The sequence below is a fragment of the Pseudophryne corroboree genome, chromosome 11, assembly GCF_028390025.1.
Source record: "Pseudophryne corroboree isolate aPseCor3 chromosome 11, aPseCor3.hap2, whole genome shotgun sequence".
NCBI classification, from domain to species: Eukaryota; Metazoa; Chordata; class Amphibia; order Anura; family Myobatrachidae; genus Pseudophryne; species Pseudophryne corroboree.
In genome coordinates this window covers 145,550,889-145,569,632 of record NC_086454.1, presented here as the reverse complement: position 1 = coordinate 145,569,632, position 18,744 = coordinate 145,550,889, and the positions used below count along the sequence as shown (strand labels likewise).

Below are 18,744 nucleotides of genomic sequence, written 5' to 3'. Positions count from 1 at the left end.
CCAGGAACAGAAGCCCTCCCCCGCTTCTGCCAAGTCCTCAGCATGACGCTGGGGCCTTACAAGCGGACTCAGGTACGGTGGGGGGTCGTCTCAAAAATTTCAGCGCGCAGTGGGCTCACTCGCAAGTGGACCCCTGGATCCTGCAGGTAGTATCTCAGGGGTACAAATTGGAATTCGAGACGTCTCCCCCTTGCTGGTTCCTGAAGTCTGCTTTACCAACGTCTCCCTCCGACAGGGAGGCGGTATTGGAAGCCATTCACAAGCTGTATTCCCAGCAGGTGATAATCAAGGTACCCCTCCTACAACAGGGAAAGGGGTATTATTCCACGCTGTTTGTGGTACCGAAGCCGGACGGCTCGGTGTGACCTATTTTAAATCTGAAATCCTTGAACACTTACATACAAAGGTTCAAATTCAAGATGGAGTCACTCAGAGCAGTGATAGCGAACCTGGAAGAAGGGGACTATATGGTGTCTCTGGACATCAAGGATGCTTACCTCCATGTCCCAATTTGCCCTTCTCACCAAGGGTACCTCAGGTTTGTGGTACAGAACTGTCACTATCAGTTTCAGACGCTGCCGTTTGGATTGTCCACGGCACCCCGGGTCTTTACCAAGGTAATGGCCGAAATGATGATTCTTCTTCGAAGAAAAGGCGTCTTAATTATCCCTTACTTGGACGATCTCCTGATAAGGGCAAGGTCCAGGGAACAGTTAGAGGTCGGAGTAGCACTATCTCAAGTAGTGCTACGACAGCACGGGTGGATTCTAAATATTCCAAAATCGCAGCTGATTCCGACGACACGTCTGCTGTTCCTAGGGATGATTCTGGACACAGTCCAGAAAAAGGTGTTTCTCCCGGAGGAGAAAGCCAGGGAGTTATCCGAGATAGTCAGGAACCTCCTAAAACCAGGCCAAGTGTCAGTGCAGTGTCTCTCCTGTGGTGGTTGCAGAGTGCTCATCTTCTAGAGGGCCGCAGATTCGGCATTCAGGACTGGGTCCTGGTGACCACGGATGCAAGCCTGAGAGGCTGGGGAGCAGTCACACAGGGAAGAAATTTCCAGGGCTTGTGGTCAAGCCTGGAGACATCACTTCACATAAATATCCTGGAGCTAAGAGCCATCTACAATGCTCTGAGCCTAGCAAGACCTCTGCTTCAAGGTCAGCCGGTGCTGATCCAGTCGGACAACATCACGGCAGTCGCCCACGTAAACAGACAGGGCGGCACAAGAAGCAGGAGGGCAATGACAGAAGTTGCAAGGATTCTTCGCTGGGCAGAAAATCATGTGATAGCACTGTCAGCAGTGTTCATTCCGGGTGTGGACAACTGGGAAGCAGACTTCCTCAGCAGACACGACCTCCACCCGGGGGAGTGGGGACTTCACCCAGAAGTCTTCCACATGATTGTGAACCGTTGGGAAAAACCAAAGGTGGACATGATGGCGTCCCGCCTCAACAAAAAACTAAAAAGATATTGCGCCAGGTCAAGGGACCCCCAGGCAATAGCTGTGGACGCTCTGGTAACACCATGGGTGTACCAGTCAGTGTATGTGTTCCCTCCTCTGCCTCTCATACCCAAGGCACTGAGGATCATAAGAAGGAGAGGAGTAAGGACTATACTCGTGGCTCCGGATTGGCCAAGAAGGACTTGGTACCCGGAACTTCAAGAGATGCTCACAGAGGACCCGTGGCCTCTACCTCTAAGAAAGGACCTGCTCCAGCAGGGACCCTGTCTGTTCCAAGACTTACCGCGGCTGCGTTTGACGGCATGGCGGTTGAACGGCGGATCCTGAAGGAAAAAGGCATTCCGGATGAAGTCATCCCTACCCTGATCAAAGCCAGGAAGGATGTAACCGTACAACATTATCACCGTATTTGGCGTAAATATGTTGCGTGGTGCGAGGCCAGGAAGGCCCCTACAGAGGAATTTCAACTGGGTCGTTTCCTGCATTTCCTACAAACAGGACTGTCTATGGGCCTAAAATTAGGGTCCATTAAGGTTCAGATTTCGGCCCTGTCGATTTTTCTTCCAAAAAGAACTGGCTTCAGTTCCTGAAGTACAGACGTTTGTCAAGGGGGTACTGCATATACAACCTCCTTTTGTGCCTCCAGTGGCACCTTGGGATCTAAATGTAGTTTTGGGATTCCTAAAATCACATTGGTTTGAACCACTTTCCACTGTGGACTTAAAATATCTCACATGGAAGGTGGTAATGCTGTTAGCCCTGGCTTCAGCCAGGCGTGTCTCAGAATTGGCGGCTTTATCCTATAAAAGCCCTTACCTAATTTTTCATACGGACAGGGCAGAATTGAGGACTCGTCCTCAATTTCTCCCTAAGGTGGTTTCAGCATTTCACTTGAACCAGCCTATTGTGGTGCCTGCGGCTACTAGGGACTTGGAGGATTCCAAGTTGCTGGACGTAGTCAGGGCCCTGAAAATATGTTTCCAGGACGGCTGGAGTCAGAAAATCTGACTCGCTATTTATCCTGTATGCACCCAACAAGCTGGGTGCTCCTGCTTCTAAGCAGACTATTGCTCGTTGAATTTGTAGTACAATTCAGCTTGCACATTCTGTGGCAGGCCTGCCACAGCCAAAATCTGTAAAAGCCCATTCCACGAGGAAAGTGGGCTCATCTTGGGCGGCTGCCCGAGGGGTCTCGGCTTTACAACTTTGCCGAGCAGCTACTTGGTCAGGGGCAAACACGTTTGCTAAATTCTACAAATTTGATACCCTGGCTGAGGAGGACCTTGAGTTCTCTCATTCGGTGCTGCAGAGTCATCCGCACTCTCCCGCCCGTTTGGGAGCTTTGGTATAATCCCCATGGTCCTTACGGAGTCCCCAGCATCCACTTAGGACGTTAGAGAAAATAAGAATTTACTTACCGATAATTCTATTTCTCGTAGTCCGTAGTGGATGCTGGGCGCCCATCCCAAGTGCGGATTGTCTGCAATACTTGTACATAGTTATTGTTACAAAAATCGGGTTATTATTGTTGTGAGCCATCTTTTCAGAGGCTCCTCTGTTATCATGCTGTTAACTGGGTTCAGATCACAGGTTGTACGGTGTGATTGGTGTGGCTGGTATGAGTCTTACCCGGGATTCAATATCCTTCCTTATTGTGTACGCTCGTCCGGGCACAGTATCCTAACTGAGGCTTGGAGGAGGGTCATAGGGGGAGGAGCCAGTGCACACCAGGTAGTCCTAAAGCTTTTACTTTTGTGCCCAGTCTCCTGCGGAGCCGCTATTCCCCATGGTCCTTACGGAGTCCCCAGCATCCACTACGGACTACGAGAAATAGAATTATCGGTAAGTAAATTCTTATTATTTTTATTATATTTTTGATTTTTCTTTTTTTGGCACTTTACCACATCCCTTCCCCCCTTCCAAAAGGCGAGGGTCCGGGATAGTGGAAGCTGCTACAAGCAGCTGTGGCGTGTCGGTCCTCACTACAGAGCACCCTCACAGCCAAGTGCAGACATCCTGCAGAAAAGGCTGGACGGTGCTTGCAGAGAAGCCCCGTCATAGCCTCACCACAGGAGTCCAGGTATGTTGGAGGACGGGGCGGTCAGCTCACGCTGCCGCCCCGCTGTGTGGGGACACTGTTTCTGAGAGCACCGGCCGCCGCAATGTAAGCCGCCCGCCGCCGCTGCTTAATGCCCCGCCGCAGAGCCGCGCCGCCCGCAGGTCTTTCATTCATACATTCATAGAGCCGCTTCGCGGCTCTATGGAGCGCGCTCCCCGGCTCCCGCTGTCCGTTCCCCGGCGCCCCCGCTACCCGGCTCCCGCTGGACGTTCCCCGGCTACCGCTGGACGTACCCCGGCTACCGCTCCCCGCTCCAAGGTCCCTTTTAGATGCGCCTGGTGTTCCAGTACACTGAGCACACGGGGGGGAGCTTTCGCACACGCAGCAGCACGGGGGGGGGGGGGGGGGAAGCAGCAGCAGTATGCTAGGCTGCATAGATGTAAGAAAAGCATAGGCTATTAGGCTTTTATTACCACTATCCCAGGTTATATATCTGTTTTAAAAGATTATAACCTGTACTGTGATTATAAGTGTAAGCATGGCTTGGGGGCCATTTTAACCATGCTTCCAGTTCTTCCTGTTGTGATTCCAGAACGTTACTGTCCTACATCTCTACTCCACCGGAGGCGCAGGGGTTTTAGTGGGAATTTGGGATCACATTTCATAGTACTGGCCACGTGCACTGCACTTGGCCAGATATATATATCACACACACCTCAGTACTATTTTACTGAGTCGTGCAAGTTGTCTGTCTTTGTATATTGTATTGTCTGTCTGCATAATGAGTAAGACACCAGCAAAAACTAAAAAGCAGCTTCACTGCAATGTCTGTAACAGTGTGTTACCGGATGGATCTACCACATGTACAGTATTTTTTGTGAATTCAGCTACGAATACAATTTCTGCTCCGGTTTTAAAGCCAGTTTCTTCCCCGGACCCTCCATGGGAGATGCTAGCCAATGTACTGGCTGGGTTGCAATCAGAATTGGCCGCCTCTCGACAAGAGAGGGAAGCGGCAAGATCTGAGTCTAGGGTGAGACCGCCAGAACTACCGGAGGCGTCTCAGCCTTGCCAAAAGTCCAAATCCATTTTGGGTAGACGGGATAAATTTCATATGTCTTATGATTTACCAGTTTCTGCTATGTTGAATTCTGACGATTCCATGCCAGACCTCACTGCGGAGGAGGGTGAGGAGGGCGAAGTAGACCAGCAGTCAGATAGTGATGATTTTAACAGCCCAGGCATTGATAATCTCATCAGAGCGGTGCGTCAGTCTCTGAAGTTTACAGAAACTGAGGAGCCTCTGACAAATTATGAAGTCGTATTTACTAAACGACAGATCTCCAATGTGTTTTCCTGTTTCGTAGTCTCTTAATAAGATGTTAGTAGAAACACAAATAAACGGTTTTCTATACCTCGCAGATTTAAGTCTAGTTACCCGTTTCCAGACTCTGTGACATGTACATGGGAGAATCCGCCAATGGTTGATTTGTCTGTGTCAAAACTTACAAAGAAATTAACCATACCAGTGCCAACTGCTACTACGCTTAAAGACCATTCAGGCCGCAAAATAAAAACTAAAAAAATAGAAGCTATGCTAAAGTCCATGTATATAGCAGCAGGAGTGCTGCTGAGACCTGGGTTGGTTGGCATTTGGGTCACTAAGGCGCTCATAGTATGGATAACAGAACTCAAGACTGCCCTACATGACGATCACCTTATACTTCTGGCTGATCAAATCTGTGAGGCTGCGGAGTATCTATGTACAGCTTCTACTGACGTCTGTCAGCTCACTTCTCGCATTTCATCGTCACTGGTAACAGTACGACGAGCACTCTGGCTGCGTTCTTGGCAAGCGGAGGCAGAGGTCAAAAGAGGTATAGAGGCGTTGCCTTACGGTGGCGAGAAGTTGTTTGGTCCTGAATTGGACAAATGGATTTCTGAGACCACGGGTGGAAAGTCTGTTTTCTTACCATTGCCTCCAACGGTACCAAGACGGAGATGCTCTGGACCTGCGTTCAAATCCTTTAGAACTCAGCCCTTTCGCGGGCGTGGCAGAGGAACAGCCACGCCTGGTAGACGAGGTCGGGGTTTCCAACAAACCAACGCCAGTCGTCGGGACGCTAAGGTCACCGACAAGCCAGTGGCATGACGGGCTCCCAGCCCATCTCGGATCTCCAATTGTGGGAGCACGCCTTCAGACGTTCCATTTGGCGTGGTTCCAGACATCCACAGATGGGTGGATCCGCAATTTAGTGTTAAAAGGTTACAAAATAGAGTTCGACTGTCTTCCGCCAATGCGGTTTTTCAAGACAGGACTGCCTCTCGGACGACAAGAGGGCGGTTCTGCAAATTGCCATTCAGTCCCTGCTGGATTCAGCAGTTTTGATTCAGGTCCCGGTACAACAACAAGGTCCGGGTTATTATTCCAGTCTGTTTGTGGTACCGAAGCCGGGTGGCTCCGTCAGGCCAATATTGAACTTAAAGGGTCTCAATCAGTATGTCACTTACTACAGATTCAAGATGGAATCTTTGCGGTCAGTAATTGCAGGTTTAGAGCCACAGGAATTCATGACTGCGCTAGATCTCAAGGATGCGTACTTACACATTCCGATTTGGCCACCTCATCAGAGGTTCTTGCGTTTTGCAATACGGCAGAACCATTACCAGTTTCAGGCTCTACCGTTTGGCCTCTCGTCAGCGCCTCGGGTATTCACAAAAGTGATGTCTGTGATGATAGCTCATCTCAGATCCCTGGGAGTGACAATAGTTCCGTACTTAGACGATCTACTCATCAAAGCTTCGTCTCAACAGATGCTCCTCCAACATGCGTTGATAACGTACAATGTACTGGTTCACCATGGTTGGATTGTCAATTTCAAGAAATCACATCTAATTCCGTCTCAACGACTTCAATTCCTAGGTATGATTCTCCATACGGTAAATCAAAGAATTTACCTACCAGAACAGAGAGTACAGATTATTCGTCATCTGGTACAATTAGTGCTCAAGCCACGCACAGTCTCTGTACATTTGTGCATTCGCCTCTTAGGCACAATGGTGGCGGCTTTCGAAACGCTTCAGTTCGGAAAATTTCACTCACGTCCATTTCAACTGGATGTGCTCGCTCAGTGGTCGGGCTCGCATCTGCAGATTCACCACAGTGTGAGGTTGTCTCCACGGGCATGGGTATCTCTACTCTGGTGGCTCAAAGTACACAATCTAACCGCAGGGAAACGGTTCGGCTCCTGGAATTGGATAATTCTAACGATGGACGCGAGTCTCAGAGGTTGGGGAGCTGTAGTTCAAAATTGTCAGCTCCAGGGTCTCTGGGCGGATCACGAAAGATTGCTGTCTATAAATGTCCTGGAACTCCGGGCAATTTACAATGCATTGCGACAAGCAGTACACATGCTTCGGTCTCAAACTGTTCAGTCGCGTACATTAACAAACAAGGAGGAACGAGAAGCCGCATGGCAATGCGGGAAGTAGCTCGAATCCTCAATTGGGCCGAACATCACCAAGTGATATTGTCGGCAGTGTTCATTCCGGGAGTGGACAACTGGGAGGCGGATTATCTCAGCCGTCGGAATTTTCATCCAGGAGAATGGGCATTAAATCCACATGTTGGTCCAGGGGTGGGGTTACCCTCAAGTGGACCTGATGGCATCTCGCCACAATCACCAAACGCCCCAGTATGTGTCCAGAATGAGAGATCCAAAGGCAGTGGCGGTGGATGCTCTCACAATCGCGTGGCCGTACAGCCTCGTGTATCTGTTTCCACCGTTTCCGCTGCTCCCTCTGTTGCTAAAACGGATCCAAAGAGTCAGTCATAGTCATACTAGTGGCGCCTCATTGGCCTCGGAGAGCTTGGTTCTCGGATCTCCGCGGACTACTGGCAGACGATCCTTGGCCGCTCCCACTACGTCCGGACCTGTTACAGCAGGGTCCGTTCCTTTACCCCGATTTAGCGCGGCTGCGTTTGACGGGGTGGCTGTTGAGACCGCCCTCTTAAGAAGAGAGGGCATTCCTGAATCGGTTATACCAACCATGTTACGAGCTAGGAAGCCGGTTACAGCAGCTCATTATTACAGAATTTGGCGTGCCTATATAGGTTGGTGTGAAGCTCGGAAGTTTCCGACATCATCTTTCAAGTTATCCCGTCTTTTGTTATTTCTACAGATGGGGTTAGATGGAGGACTGCGTTTATCTACACTAAAGGTGCAGGTATCTGCTTTGTCAATTTACTTTCAAAGACGATTGGCTCTATTGCCGTCGGTACACACTTTTCTGCAAGGTGTCCTCAGAGTACAGCCTCCATTCATTCCACCTACAGCGCCATGGGACTTGAATCTGGTTTTAGATTTCTTACAGTCTTCATATTTTGAATCCTTACAACAAGTGGATATTAAGTTTCTCACTTGGAAAACTATTTTTCTCCTAGCCTTAGCTTCGGCAAGGCGTGTTTCAGATTTGGGTGCCTTGTCATGCAAGCCACCGTATTTGTTATTTCATGATGACAGAGCGGAACTTCGGACGAATCCCGCTTTCTTACCAAAGGTAGTGTCATCTTTTCACATCAATCAACCAATAGTAGTTCCTGTGTTAACAGGAGATTCTGGAACTTTAGATGTGGTACCAGCACTACACGTTTATGTATCCCGAACGTCTACAGTTCGTAAGACGGATACGTTGTTTGTTCTCTATGATGCTGCCAAGATGGGTTGGCCAGCTTCTAAGCAGACCTTATCCAGATGGATAAAACTGACCATACGTCAGGCTTACCTTCATGCTAGGTTACAGCCGCCTACATCAGTAACCGCTCATTCCACACGTTCTGTGGGAACTTCATGGGCAGCTGGTTGTGGAGCTTCTACGACGCAGCTTTGCCGTGCGGCTACATGGTCTTCAGTGCACACGTTTGTGCGCTTTTACAAGTTTGATACGTTTGCGCATCAGCATCTAGCTTTGGCCGCCTAGTGTTACAGGTGCCAAACAGCTCTCCCGCCCACGAGGGAAGCTTTGGTACGTCCCAAGAGTACTCCAGTGACCCCTAGTGGATGAAAAAGAAAATTGGATTTTGGTACTTACCAGGTAAATCCTTTTCTTTGAATCCATAGGGGGCACTGGACGCCCACCCAGAGCAGTTTTACCTGGTTTGTGGTAAGTTCAGGGGATCTTATGGTAACACACTCTCACCGACTGGTTCAAATTATCAAGTTCTATCGGTTATGGGGTCAACTGTTTAGTTGTCAGTAACGTTATGTGTCAACTTTATTGTTGTCCGTTATGTTATATGTAATTCTCCATTGTCAACCTCTCTATAGCTCCTGTTCGGCTCAGTAAAAAACACGGAGGTACTCTGGGATATGGAGGGGTGGAGTGTTCTTAATTTAAATATTCAGTGCCCTGTTCCTGCGGAAGCCGTCCATATCCCAAGAGTACTCCAGTGCCCCCTACGGATTCAAAGAAAAGGATTTACCTTGTAAGTACCAAAATCCTATTTTTTCACACCTTTTTTACTCTTGTAACCAGTGGTCGAAGTGGAAATTTTGAAGTGGGGGTATGCAAAAGTCAAGGACGCAATTATGCGCTCCGGTAAAGGGGGCGTGGTCACCCAATAGGGTGTGTGTCCAGTGTAGTAGAACCCCTTATACTATCTAGTACTGGTGCCCCTTTCACATTGTAGCACACGGTACGAGCCGAAATTCACATTTTAGCAAAAATTCACATTGTAGCACACTGAATGAGCAAAAATTCACATTGTAGCACACTGAATGAGCCGAAATTCACATTGTAGCACACTGAATGAGCTGAAATTGTGACGACAGGGGGAGAGAGATTGACAGTAGGGACAGGGACAGTAGCAACAGGGAGAGAGGGTGACAGCAGGGGAACATTACCTGACTCATTTGTTGCGGCTGGTGGTGGTGAGCGGCGAGTAGCTGGCGGTGGTCGGCTGGCAGCGGTGAGCGGCTGTGAGCTAGTACAGCGCTCTACACGGCCGCCGAGCAGGGACGGGAGCAACATGTGCAGCAGGATGGCCACTTCCCTCGCCTCATGCTGCACTTTCATTTCCGGGTCAGTGGAAGAAGTGGCGGTATACCATACCGCCGTATACCGCCCCACTTCGACCACTGCTTGTAACACTGAGTACTGTAGCTGCTTTCACACACCTGATACTTTTTCTGTACTGGTTTGGGGGTGCCCTGTGCCCAACAAGAACCCCAGAGAGTTAGGGACTTCCTTGACAAAGAGGTGATCGTGAACCATAGAGGATTAGGGACTTGCTCGACAATGAGGTGACCTTGACGATGGTTGGCAAGTCCATATCTTTGGCCAAATTTATGCTAACTGCCTCTTATATGAAATTTAATTGTAATAAATGTTTCAATTTTGAGTAGCAATGTTCGCTTAGTGCACCTGCATCCCTCTCTTTTATGCATAGTACTATAGATCTCAGCAGGGTGGCACCTTTCATTATAAGCAGCTATAGTGTGCAGTCTAGAGCCCCTGCCACTGTTGTTTTTATCATGATTTGTAGTTGTTCAAGTTTCCTAGTGATCCTTATCATACCTTTCTGCTAATCGTAAAATTAATTAATGGTCTTGTTTGTTTTAATTTGTTTGGGTTTTTTCTCCCTCTTTTTTTATTTATTATTTTGTTTCCTAGACAGCATGATCCGAGTGGGGACTGATTACCAGGCTCAGATTCCAGAGTGTAAACAAGGTATTTGGTGTGGTTTTTTTATTTTTTTTTAAGCCTTGTAAGCCCTCTATATCTAAAACAGACGTTGGCTTATGTAAATGGTCTACTAATAAATGCATATTTTTATGAATATTATTTTTAACTCTTTTTTTTTTTTTAATCTAAAGTAACTTTTACATTCTTTAGGCTTATGCCGGGTACACATTGCGCAATATTTTGAACGATATCTCTTATTTTCCTCCTTCTGAGTGATATTGCTTGTAATATTGGTTAGTGTGTACGCACTATATTGTTAACTAGGCGCACTCCCGTGGGTCGTTAACGATATTATTGTTGTTGTCTGTACGTTCAGGCCAAACCTGCATGTTAGGGCCAGCGGCCAGGTGACTAAATGAACAATATTGTTAGCGATATTGCTCAGTGTGTACGCACTATACCGGCCGTCCAGGAGGGTAGGGAAAACACTAGACGATATCGCTCATAGAGCGTATCGTCTAGTGTGTACCCAGCTTTAGTGGCCCATCAAATGAACACTAAAATAAGAGCATCCCGGTCACTAGGCAACCTACCGGACTCGTGTCAAAGCGGCAGCTCATCACGAATGAGCAATGGAGTAATAGGAAAAACTCAAGTGCAGAATAAAGAGATGCCTCTATGACTAATATATGGAAAATGTAAAGCTACTGTGCGCTGCAGCAGCCACAAGGAGGATGTAAAAGAAATGAAAACAATTGATAAATAGGGCTGCACTTGTTCCTAGTATTTGTATAATAAAAAGTATGCACATGAAAGTGACTAAACAGTCGTGGAGCAAGATGACATTTTACTAAGAAATATTTTATAAAGTCAGGCACTAACAGTACCACATACTGACATGGAATATAAGTAACACACCTGGGAATATTTAATATTTTGTGCTGTGATTTATAGATCTATATTTTTTATGTGGTACAATTAGTGTCTGTTTTAATAAAATATATCTTACTGAATTTTCAACTGCAGCATGGCTGTTTAGCTAGTTTCATGTATATACTTTTCTCTAGCATCCATAAGGGATATTGAGGCCAGATTTAGTTCAATGGGTATAGACTGGTCCAAAGGAGCCAGTGCACTTTAAATTTCTTCAACTGGGTGTGCTGGCTCCTCCCCTCTGTGCCCCCTCCCACAGGCAGTTTAGAAAAAAGTGCCCTCAGGAGAGCATGGACACTCTGCAAGCTCCAGAGTTTTTTTTTTTCAATTTCATTTAAACTTTTACTTATTTCGGTATGCTGTTTAGGCAACAGCATACCTGCGCCGTGAGAGTTAGGGGGGAAGACGGTTACCGGCCTCATGAGGTGCAGAGCCGCTTCTCCACTGCAGGATCACCGTCCTGAGGGGCTGTTTGTTCAGCGGGGCACTGCGCCTTAGCTGTCGCAGCCGCAGCTTGCCGCACACCCCTAACAGAGCCTGATGGTGATTGTCGTGAGTACAGACCGCCAACCCCCCCCCCCCCCCCCCTCCCCCAGGGTCATTGTGTGACAGAAGTGTGGGTGAGGCGTACGGGTCCCTCCTTGGGGGGACCCGCGGGTGTCCTTGCGTGAGACTGGCTGGAGGTTTGTTGTACCAAGCATTTATGTGAGGCTACACAGCCTGTGGAGACATTGCCAGTATAAAACTTATTAGTAGCTCCGGCGCCATAGTGGGGGGCGGAGCTACATCAGAGCGGGCTCAGCGGCATTTTGGCGCCTTCCTCTGCATAAGCAAGCAGCAGTAGCCTAATGCAGCTCCTCAAAACGGTCACAGTATCACTGGTACCGGGTGTAGAGGTGGAGAGCCGCTATTAGTGCACAGTTTACATTCCTCTGGGGAATTCTCTGTACAGCAGTATCACTGTTATATGTTAATACATAAAACGCTGACAGTCTCACTGGGGCTGTACAGCATTTGGTGCGTTGGTGTCCTCTCTCCTGTGTCTCCTCTCACATGCAATAGTCCAGGCTTGTATTGTATTCAGTCTGTGTTGTATGTGTATAGTTTCTGTCTTTCATTATGGTGAAACAGCAGTCATGCAATGTATGTAATGCCAGATTCTCCCCTAGTTCATCGGGTTCCATATCCTGTGAGCAGTGTAGTCAGTCATCACAAAATGCTGATAACAACATGGGGGAGAGACCAGAGCCTTCCTGGCTGGGGACTATAAAAACCATGATGTCTGCTATGTCATCTCCGCTCAATGCCAATAAAACACAAGAACTGCAACAAGCAGTGGCTAGCCTAACTGCCAAGGCTGATGCTTCACATCCCCCGCTGTTTAGTACAGGTGCACAAAAAAGTGCTTCACCTGCAATCTTATCAGATTCTGATGTTGATGTACAGGTGGGTGGGGATGATGGGGATCCCATTAGTGGGGATTCCACCTCTACACAGGGTATCGAACCTCTCATATTGGCTATATGGGATGTGTTAAAGCTCCCTTTGGAGGATGCTACTAATCATCAGTAATTTTTCCTCCCACAAGACAAACTGACAGTCACCTTTCCTGATTCCAAAGAATTGGATGATTTATTTAAATTAGACTGGAAAAATCCAGACAAAAAATATCAGGTGTCAAAAAGGTTTTTAAATACCTTCCCATTTGCCCCTGAAGGCAGGAAATTTTGGCAAGAATCTCTAACAGTAGACATCTGTCTCTCCCCTTTCTAAAAAGGCGGTGCTCCCTGCTCCGGGCTCTTTTACGGTAAAGGATCCGGGGGATAGGAAAATAGCAACCACTATAAAATCTATCTACACTGCTGCAAGTGTAGCTGAAAGGCCGGTCATTGCTGGTTGCTGGATGACTCATGCCATTCATACATGGGCTACTCAGATTCAAGAGCTTCTTTCAGGTGATATGATCTTGGTTACTACTGTAACTTTCCTAAAACACATTCAGGACACAGCAAGAGTCCTCTGTGACTCCCTTAAAGAGATTGGCAATATAAATGCTAGGACCATTGCTATGGCTGTGCCTGCACGCAGAGCCATATGGTTGCGTCGGTGGATTGCATTCGCTGATTCCAAACGTAATGTGGAATCTCTTCCCTTCAGAGGTGAATGGCTCTTCGGAGGTGAATTGGATGCATGGATCTCCAAAGCTATTGCTGGGAAATCCGTGTGACTCCCTCAGGGGCTCTGCCTGCTAGGCGTACCTACCCGGGACCGTCCACTCGGTCCTTTTGGTCCTCCAGATATCGATCTAGGGCCTCCAATGCAGCTAGAGGCTCCAGAGGTAAGCCTAAGAAACCCACCCATTGCTGGCTCCCAGGAACAGAGCACCAGTTCAGTTTCCACAAAGACTTTAGCATGGCGGTGCTCACCCACCCCGAGGGGATCTCGTGGTGGGAACTCGGTTACATCACTACAGCCACATCTGGGACTGTTCCTGCCAAGATGCCTGGGTAAGGGACCTTATCTCTCAGGGTTACAAGCTGGAGTTCGACGGTGCTCCTCCCCAACGATTTTTCTAATCAGGTTTGCCAGTTTTGGAAAATATGCGTGTTACACTACTACTGGCCATCGACCAGTTGGTCCAGTCCCGGGTTGTTGTTCCAGTACCCCTGCTACAGCAGGGACAAGTTTACTACTCCAGTCTGTTCGTAGTGCCAAAACCAGACGGGTCTGTGAGACCCATTTTGAATCTGAAGTGCTTGAATCCTTACCTGAAGGTTTTCAAATTCAAAATTGAATCTTTGAGAGCGGTGATTGCGGGCCTGTAATAACAGGAATTCCTTGTGTCCCTGGATATCAAGGACGCCCACCTGCATATCCCAATTTGGCCTCCTTATCAGGCCTATTTGCGGTTCGTCCTACTGAACGATCACTGCCAGTTTCAGGCGTTGCCCTTCGGCCTGTCTACAGCTCTGAGGGTGTTCACGAAGGTGATGGCGGAAATTATGTTCCAGCTCAAAGTCCAGGGGGTCAACATTGTCCCTTACCTGTACGATCTCCAGATAAAAGCAAGTTCCAGGGAGCTTCTACTGCTCCTTGTAGATCGCACTATCCAACTTCTGTCTTACCACGGGTGGATCCTCAATCTACAGAAGTCTCATCTGGAACTGTGTCAACGGCTCCTGTTTCTGGGTATGATACTGGATACGGTAGCTCAGAGAGTGTTCCTCCCAGAGGACAAGGTGAGAACACTTCAATAGACTGTTCGCGTGGTTCTCCGACCTGCTCGAGTTTCCATTCATCTTTGCATAAAATTGTTGGGAAAAATGGTGGCCTCGTACGATGCGTTACAGTTCGGAAGGTTCCATGCCACACCCTTCCAATTGGACTTCCTGAACAAGTGGTCTGGTTCACATCTTCAGATGCACCGGATGATTCAGCTGTCACCACAGGCCAGGATTTCACTCCTGTGGTGGCTACAGTCTTCCAGACTGCTGGAAGGTCGACGTTTCGGGATTCAGGATTGGATCTTCCTCACAACGGATGCGAGCCTGAGAGGATGGGGAGCTGTGACCCAGGGGGTGCAGTTCCAGGGCAGGTGGTCTGCCCAAGAGGCCCTACTTCCGATCAGCATTCTGGAACTTTTGGGCTATCTACAATCCTCTGATTCAGGCCTCCTCTCTACTCAAGGATCAGGCGATCCAGGTTCAGTCGGACAACGCCACGGCAGTGGCATACATCAGTCGACTGGGACGGACAAAAAGCAAGGCCTGCATGCGAGAAGTGTCGAAATACTTCTCTGGGTGGAAAGAAATGCAAGAGCGCTGTCTGCAATTTTTATTCCAGGAGTGGACAACTGAGAAGCGGACTTCCTGAGTCTCCACGACCTCCACCCGGAGGAGTGGGGATTACATCCTCGGGTGTTTCAACAGATTGTTGACAGGTGGGGATACCCGCAGTTCGACATGATGGCGTCTCGCCTCAACAAGAAGCTTTGCTGCTACTGCTTGCGAATCAGAGGCCCTCAGGCAAGTGCAGTGGATGCGCTGGCGTCTCCTTGGCCTTACCGGCTGGTATACCTATTTCCTCCGATTCCAGTGATCCCAAGGGTGCTCCAGCTGATCAGATATCACAGAGTACAAGCAATCCTGATTGCGCCAGATTGACCCCGAATGGCGTAGTACGCAACTCTTCTGGACATGTCCATAGAAGACCCTTGGCCTCTGCCGCTAAGAAAGGATCTTCTTCAGCAAGGACCGTTCATCTAGCCGGACTTACGGCGGCTTCGTTTGATGGCATGGAAGTTGAGCGGAACATCCTAGCTCACAAAGGGCTTTCCAAAAAAGTCATTGCCACTATGGTGCAAGCCAGAGAACCTGTGACGTCAACACTATCATCATTTCTGGAGGAGATATGTCTCTTGGTGCGAGGAACGCACGTATCCACCTGCAGAGTTTCACTTGGGACGTTTCCTACAGGCTGGTGTGGATAAGTGCTTACATCTGGGCCCTGTTAAGGTCCAGATTTCAGCTCTCTCAATTTTCTTTCAGAAGAAATTGGCTATGTTGCCAGAAGTTCAGACCTTCTTACAAGGGGTACTCCACATACAATCTCCCTTTGTGCCACCTACGGCACCCTGGGCTTTGGATGTAGTGTTGAAATTTCTTCAGTCCTCCTGGTTTGAGCCTCTGATGACGGTAGAAGACAAGTACCTCACATGGAAGACTGTGATGTTGTTGGCCCTGGCTTCTGCTAGATGCGTCTCTGAATTTGGGGCCTTATCGTATAAAAGTCCCTACTTGGTCTTTTACGAGGACAGAGCGGAGCTCCGGACTAGACAGCAGTTCCTGCCGAAGGTTGTCTCCGCATTCCACCTGAATCAACCTATTGTGGTTCCGTCCTGTTCTGTCGCTTCGGCTCCTCCAGAGTCTTTGGATGTTGTGCGTGCTTTGAAGATCTATGTCAGGCGCACAACTCTGGTCAGAAAGACTGATTCCTTATTCGTGCTTTATGATGCGCAGAAAAAGGGTTGTCCTGCTTCAAAGCAGACCCATTGCTCGTTGGATTAGGCTTACTATCCAACAGGCCTATGTGTCGGCAGCCTTACCTGTTCCTCAGTCTCTGAAGGCCCACTCTACAAGGTCAGTGGGCTCTTCCTGGGTGGCTGCCTGTGGAATCTCGGCCTTGCAACTATGCCAAGTTGCTACCTGGTCGGGGAAGAACACTTTTGTGAAATTCTACAAATTTGATGCCCTGGCCAAAGAGGATACTCCGTTTAAGCAGGGGGTGCTACAGCAGTCTCCGCACATTCCCGCCCGTTCTAGAAGCTTTGCGACATCCCCATTGTACTAAATCTGTCCCCAATATCCCTTATGGATGCTAGAGAAAATAGGATTTTAAATACCTACCGGTAAATCCTTTTCTCTTAGTCCATAAGGGATATTGGGGCGCCTGCCTCTGTGCGATGACTTTCTGCAGGTTATGTGTTACAGTTCAGCTGTTGCTGTTTTCTGTTGCTGGCCAGATTATTTTATATGCTGGTGTGTAAATCTCGCCACACTTATTGTTGTTATGTTCCGTCTCTCAAGTACTGTATGTCCTTTCTCCTTCGGGCACTGTTTTACCTATAACTGACCTGTAGGAGGAGGCATAGAGGGGAGGAGCCAGCACACCCAGTTGAAGAAATTTAAAGTGCACTGGCTCCTTTGGACCCGTCTATACCCATCGTACTAAATCTGTCCCCAATATCCCTTATGGACTACGAGAAAAGGATTTTCCGGTAGGTATTAAAATCCTATTATTCTTATATTCTAGGAACAAGAGCCGCTAATGTGTGTTTTGGTTTTTTGGGGGGGCTTTTCTGCCTTCTAATATTACCCCCCCTCCCTTTGAGGAGACAGATCCCAGTGCCCTGATTTGAGGAAAATACCCGTGGAACTGTTCCACATGGACATTCTTATGAATGAGATGGTGACATTGACTGTTCCTTTTGTAGAATACAACATATTTTTTTTCTGTATTCTGATTCAGACTGACCATCTACTGCAGGTAATTTGGGAAGATTTCTATTAGGGAATCTACAGGAAAAGAGGGCAGGTATAGTTCTGTAGATTCTGAAGGCTATGGGCAAATCCAGTTGGTAACATACAGTACAGCATTAATTCTCTTGACAATCAGCAGTTGCCTGTTTTAGTCTGATATTGCGAATAAATAGCCAGAGTCTGTCACCAACTTTAAATGTACACATTCACTTGTTACTGTCAAAAAGAATGGCTAGCATCCCTGCCTTGTAGAAAGCCACCTGAACACCCTTTTAATTTTTAATTTATGTAATCTATTCAACACACTACTAAAGTCTGAAATCGCAGGCTGTGGCATCCCTGAAAGAGCGATGGATTTATGATGTTGGCTATACACACAGGAGAAAAAGGAGAAATACCTGATGCAGAATGTGGACCTTTGTTCTAAGCAAGTGGATGTGACTCACCCAAGTTATGTGAATGGGATATGTAACATCTGAGGTATTATGCTACAGATTGACCATTTCAGTCTGACCAATGGTTTGGGGATGATGTGCAGTAGAAAAACTTGCATTACAAAATAACTTCCAGAAATGATGTCTCTATTGAGTCCCTTATTGGATACAATATTGGATGGTATCCCAAGCAGTCGAAGGATGTGTTGAACAAACTGATTCTGGCTGTGGGAGGGCCTGGCAAGAAAACACAGTGGGCCGTCTTGCTGAACCTGTCATCCACTACTTATGTGATATTGAAACTTTTGGATAATGGTAATTCAATAATAAAATCCATAGAAATGCATAACCAAGGGGCGTGGCCTGGCTTCTGAGCCAGCAGGACGTGTGGAGCTGGAGCTCCTGCCCGGCCCTTAAATTCCTGCCCTTCCTGCACCCCTACGGCCCCTCACGACCCACCATCCTTCCTGCTGGGGTCCCCCTGGCCTGACCTGTGTGGTCCGCGGAGCCGGCAGACACCTCCTGTGTCTGTGCGGGTTGCGGCCTGCGGGTCACGGTGAAGCCGGGGCCTCTCATACCGACGGACGCCGGGACGTGGCTGCTGCTTCCGGTTCCAGTGTGGCGGTCCGTGCCTCGCCGGCCGGATCCCCGTCTCCTGTCCGGCTCCTCCGGGCTGCCCCGGACCTCCCCTGCATCTTCACCCGCTCGGAGTGCGGCATCTACAGTGCCCCAGGTCTCCGTCCTCCTTCGCTTCCGGAAGCCGGGACCCGACGCCGCACGATCGGAGGTGAGAGCCGGGGGTGCCGTGCGGCTGGGGGGAGAGCTGTGGACGGCCAAGCACCCGCACTGCTGTGGATCTCTGCGGGCTGCGCCAGCCTGCCTGTGCCCCTCTGTACCCCTTCCCTGGCCCTTCTCTGTGAGCCCTCGGAGCGCTGCTGTCCCCGTCCCCCCGGCGGCCTGAGTCTCCTCGGCAACCCGGCGACCCAGGACCCCGCACTGAGAGCCCCCCGCAGTGGCCCCCCGAAGCCCGCACCTTACCTGACCTTGGGCCCCCTGCACTGGCCTCCCTCCTGAGGCCCTTCGGAGCCCGCATCTCATCTGACCTCTGGCCCTCCATGCTTCTGCCGCCCC

General features: G+C 48.8%; 1 protein-coding gene across 4 annotated transcripts in view; it reads left to right on the top strand.

Moving 5' to 3' along the window:
- Positions 1-18,744, top strand: part of RCOR2 (REST corepressor 2) — a 112,732-nt gene that overhangs the window by 29,975 nt on the left and 64,013 nt on the right. For all 4 annotated transcript variants that reach the window (XM_063944919.1, XM_063944920.1, XM_063944921.1 and 1 more), the window contains exon 3: positions 10,197-10,253. In XM_063944919.1, the coding sequence (XP_063800989.1) occupies positions 10,197-10,253 (57 nt within the window). The remainder of the gene's footprint in view (positions 1-10,196; positions 10,254-18,744) is intronic.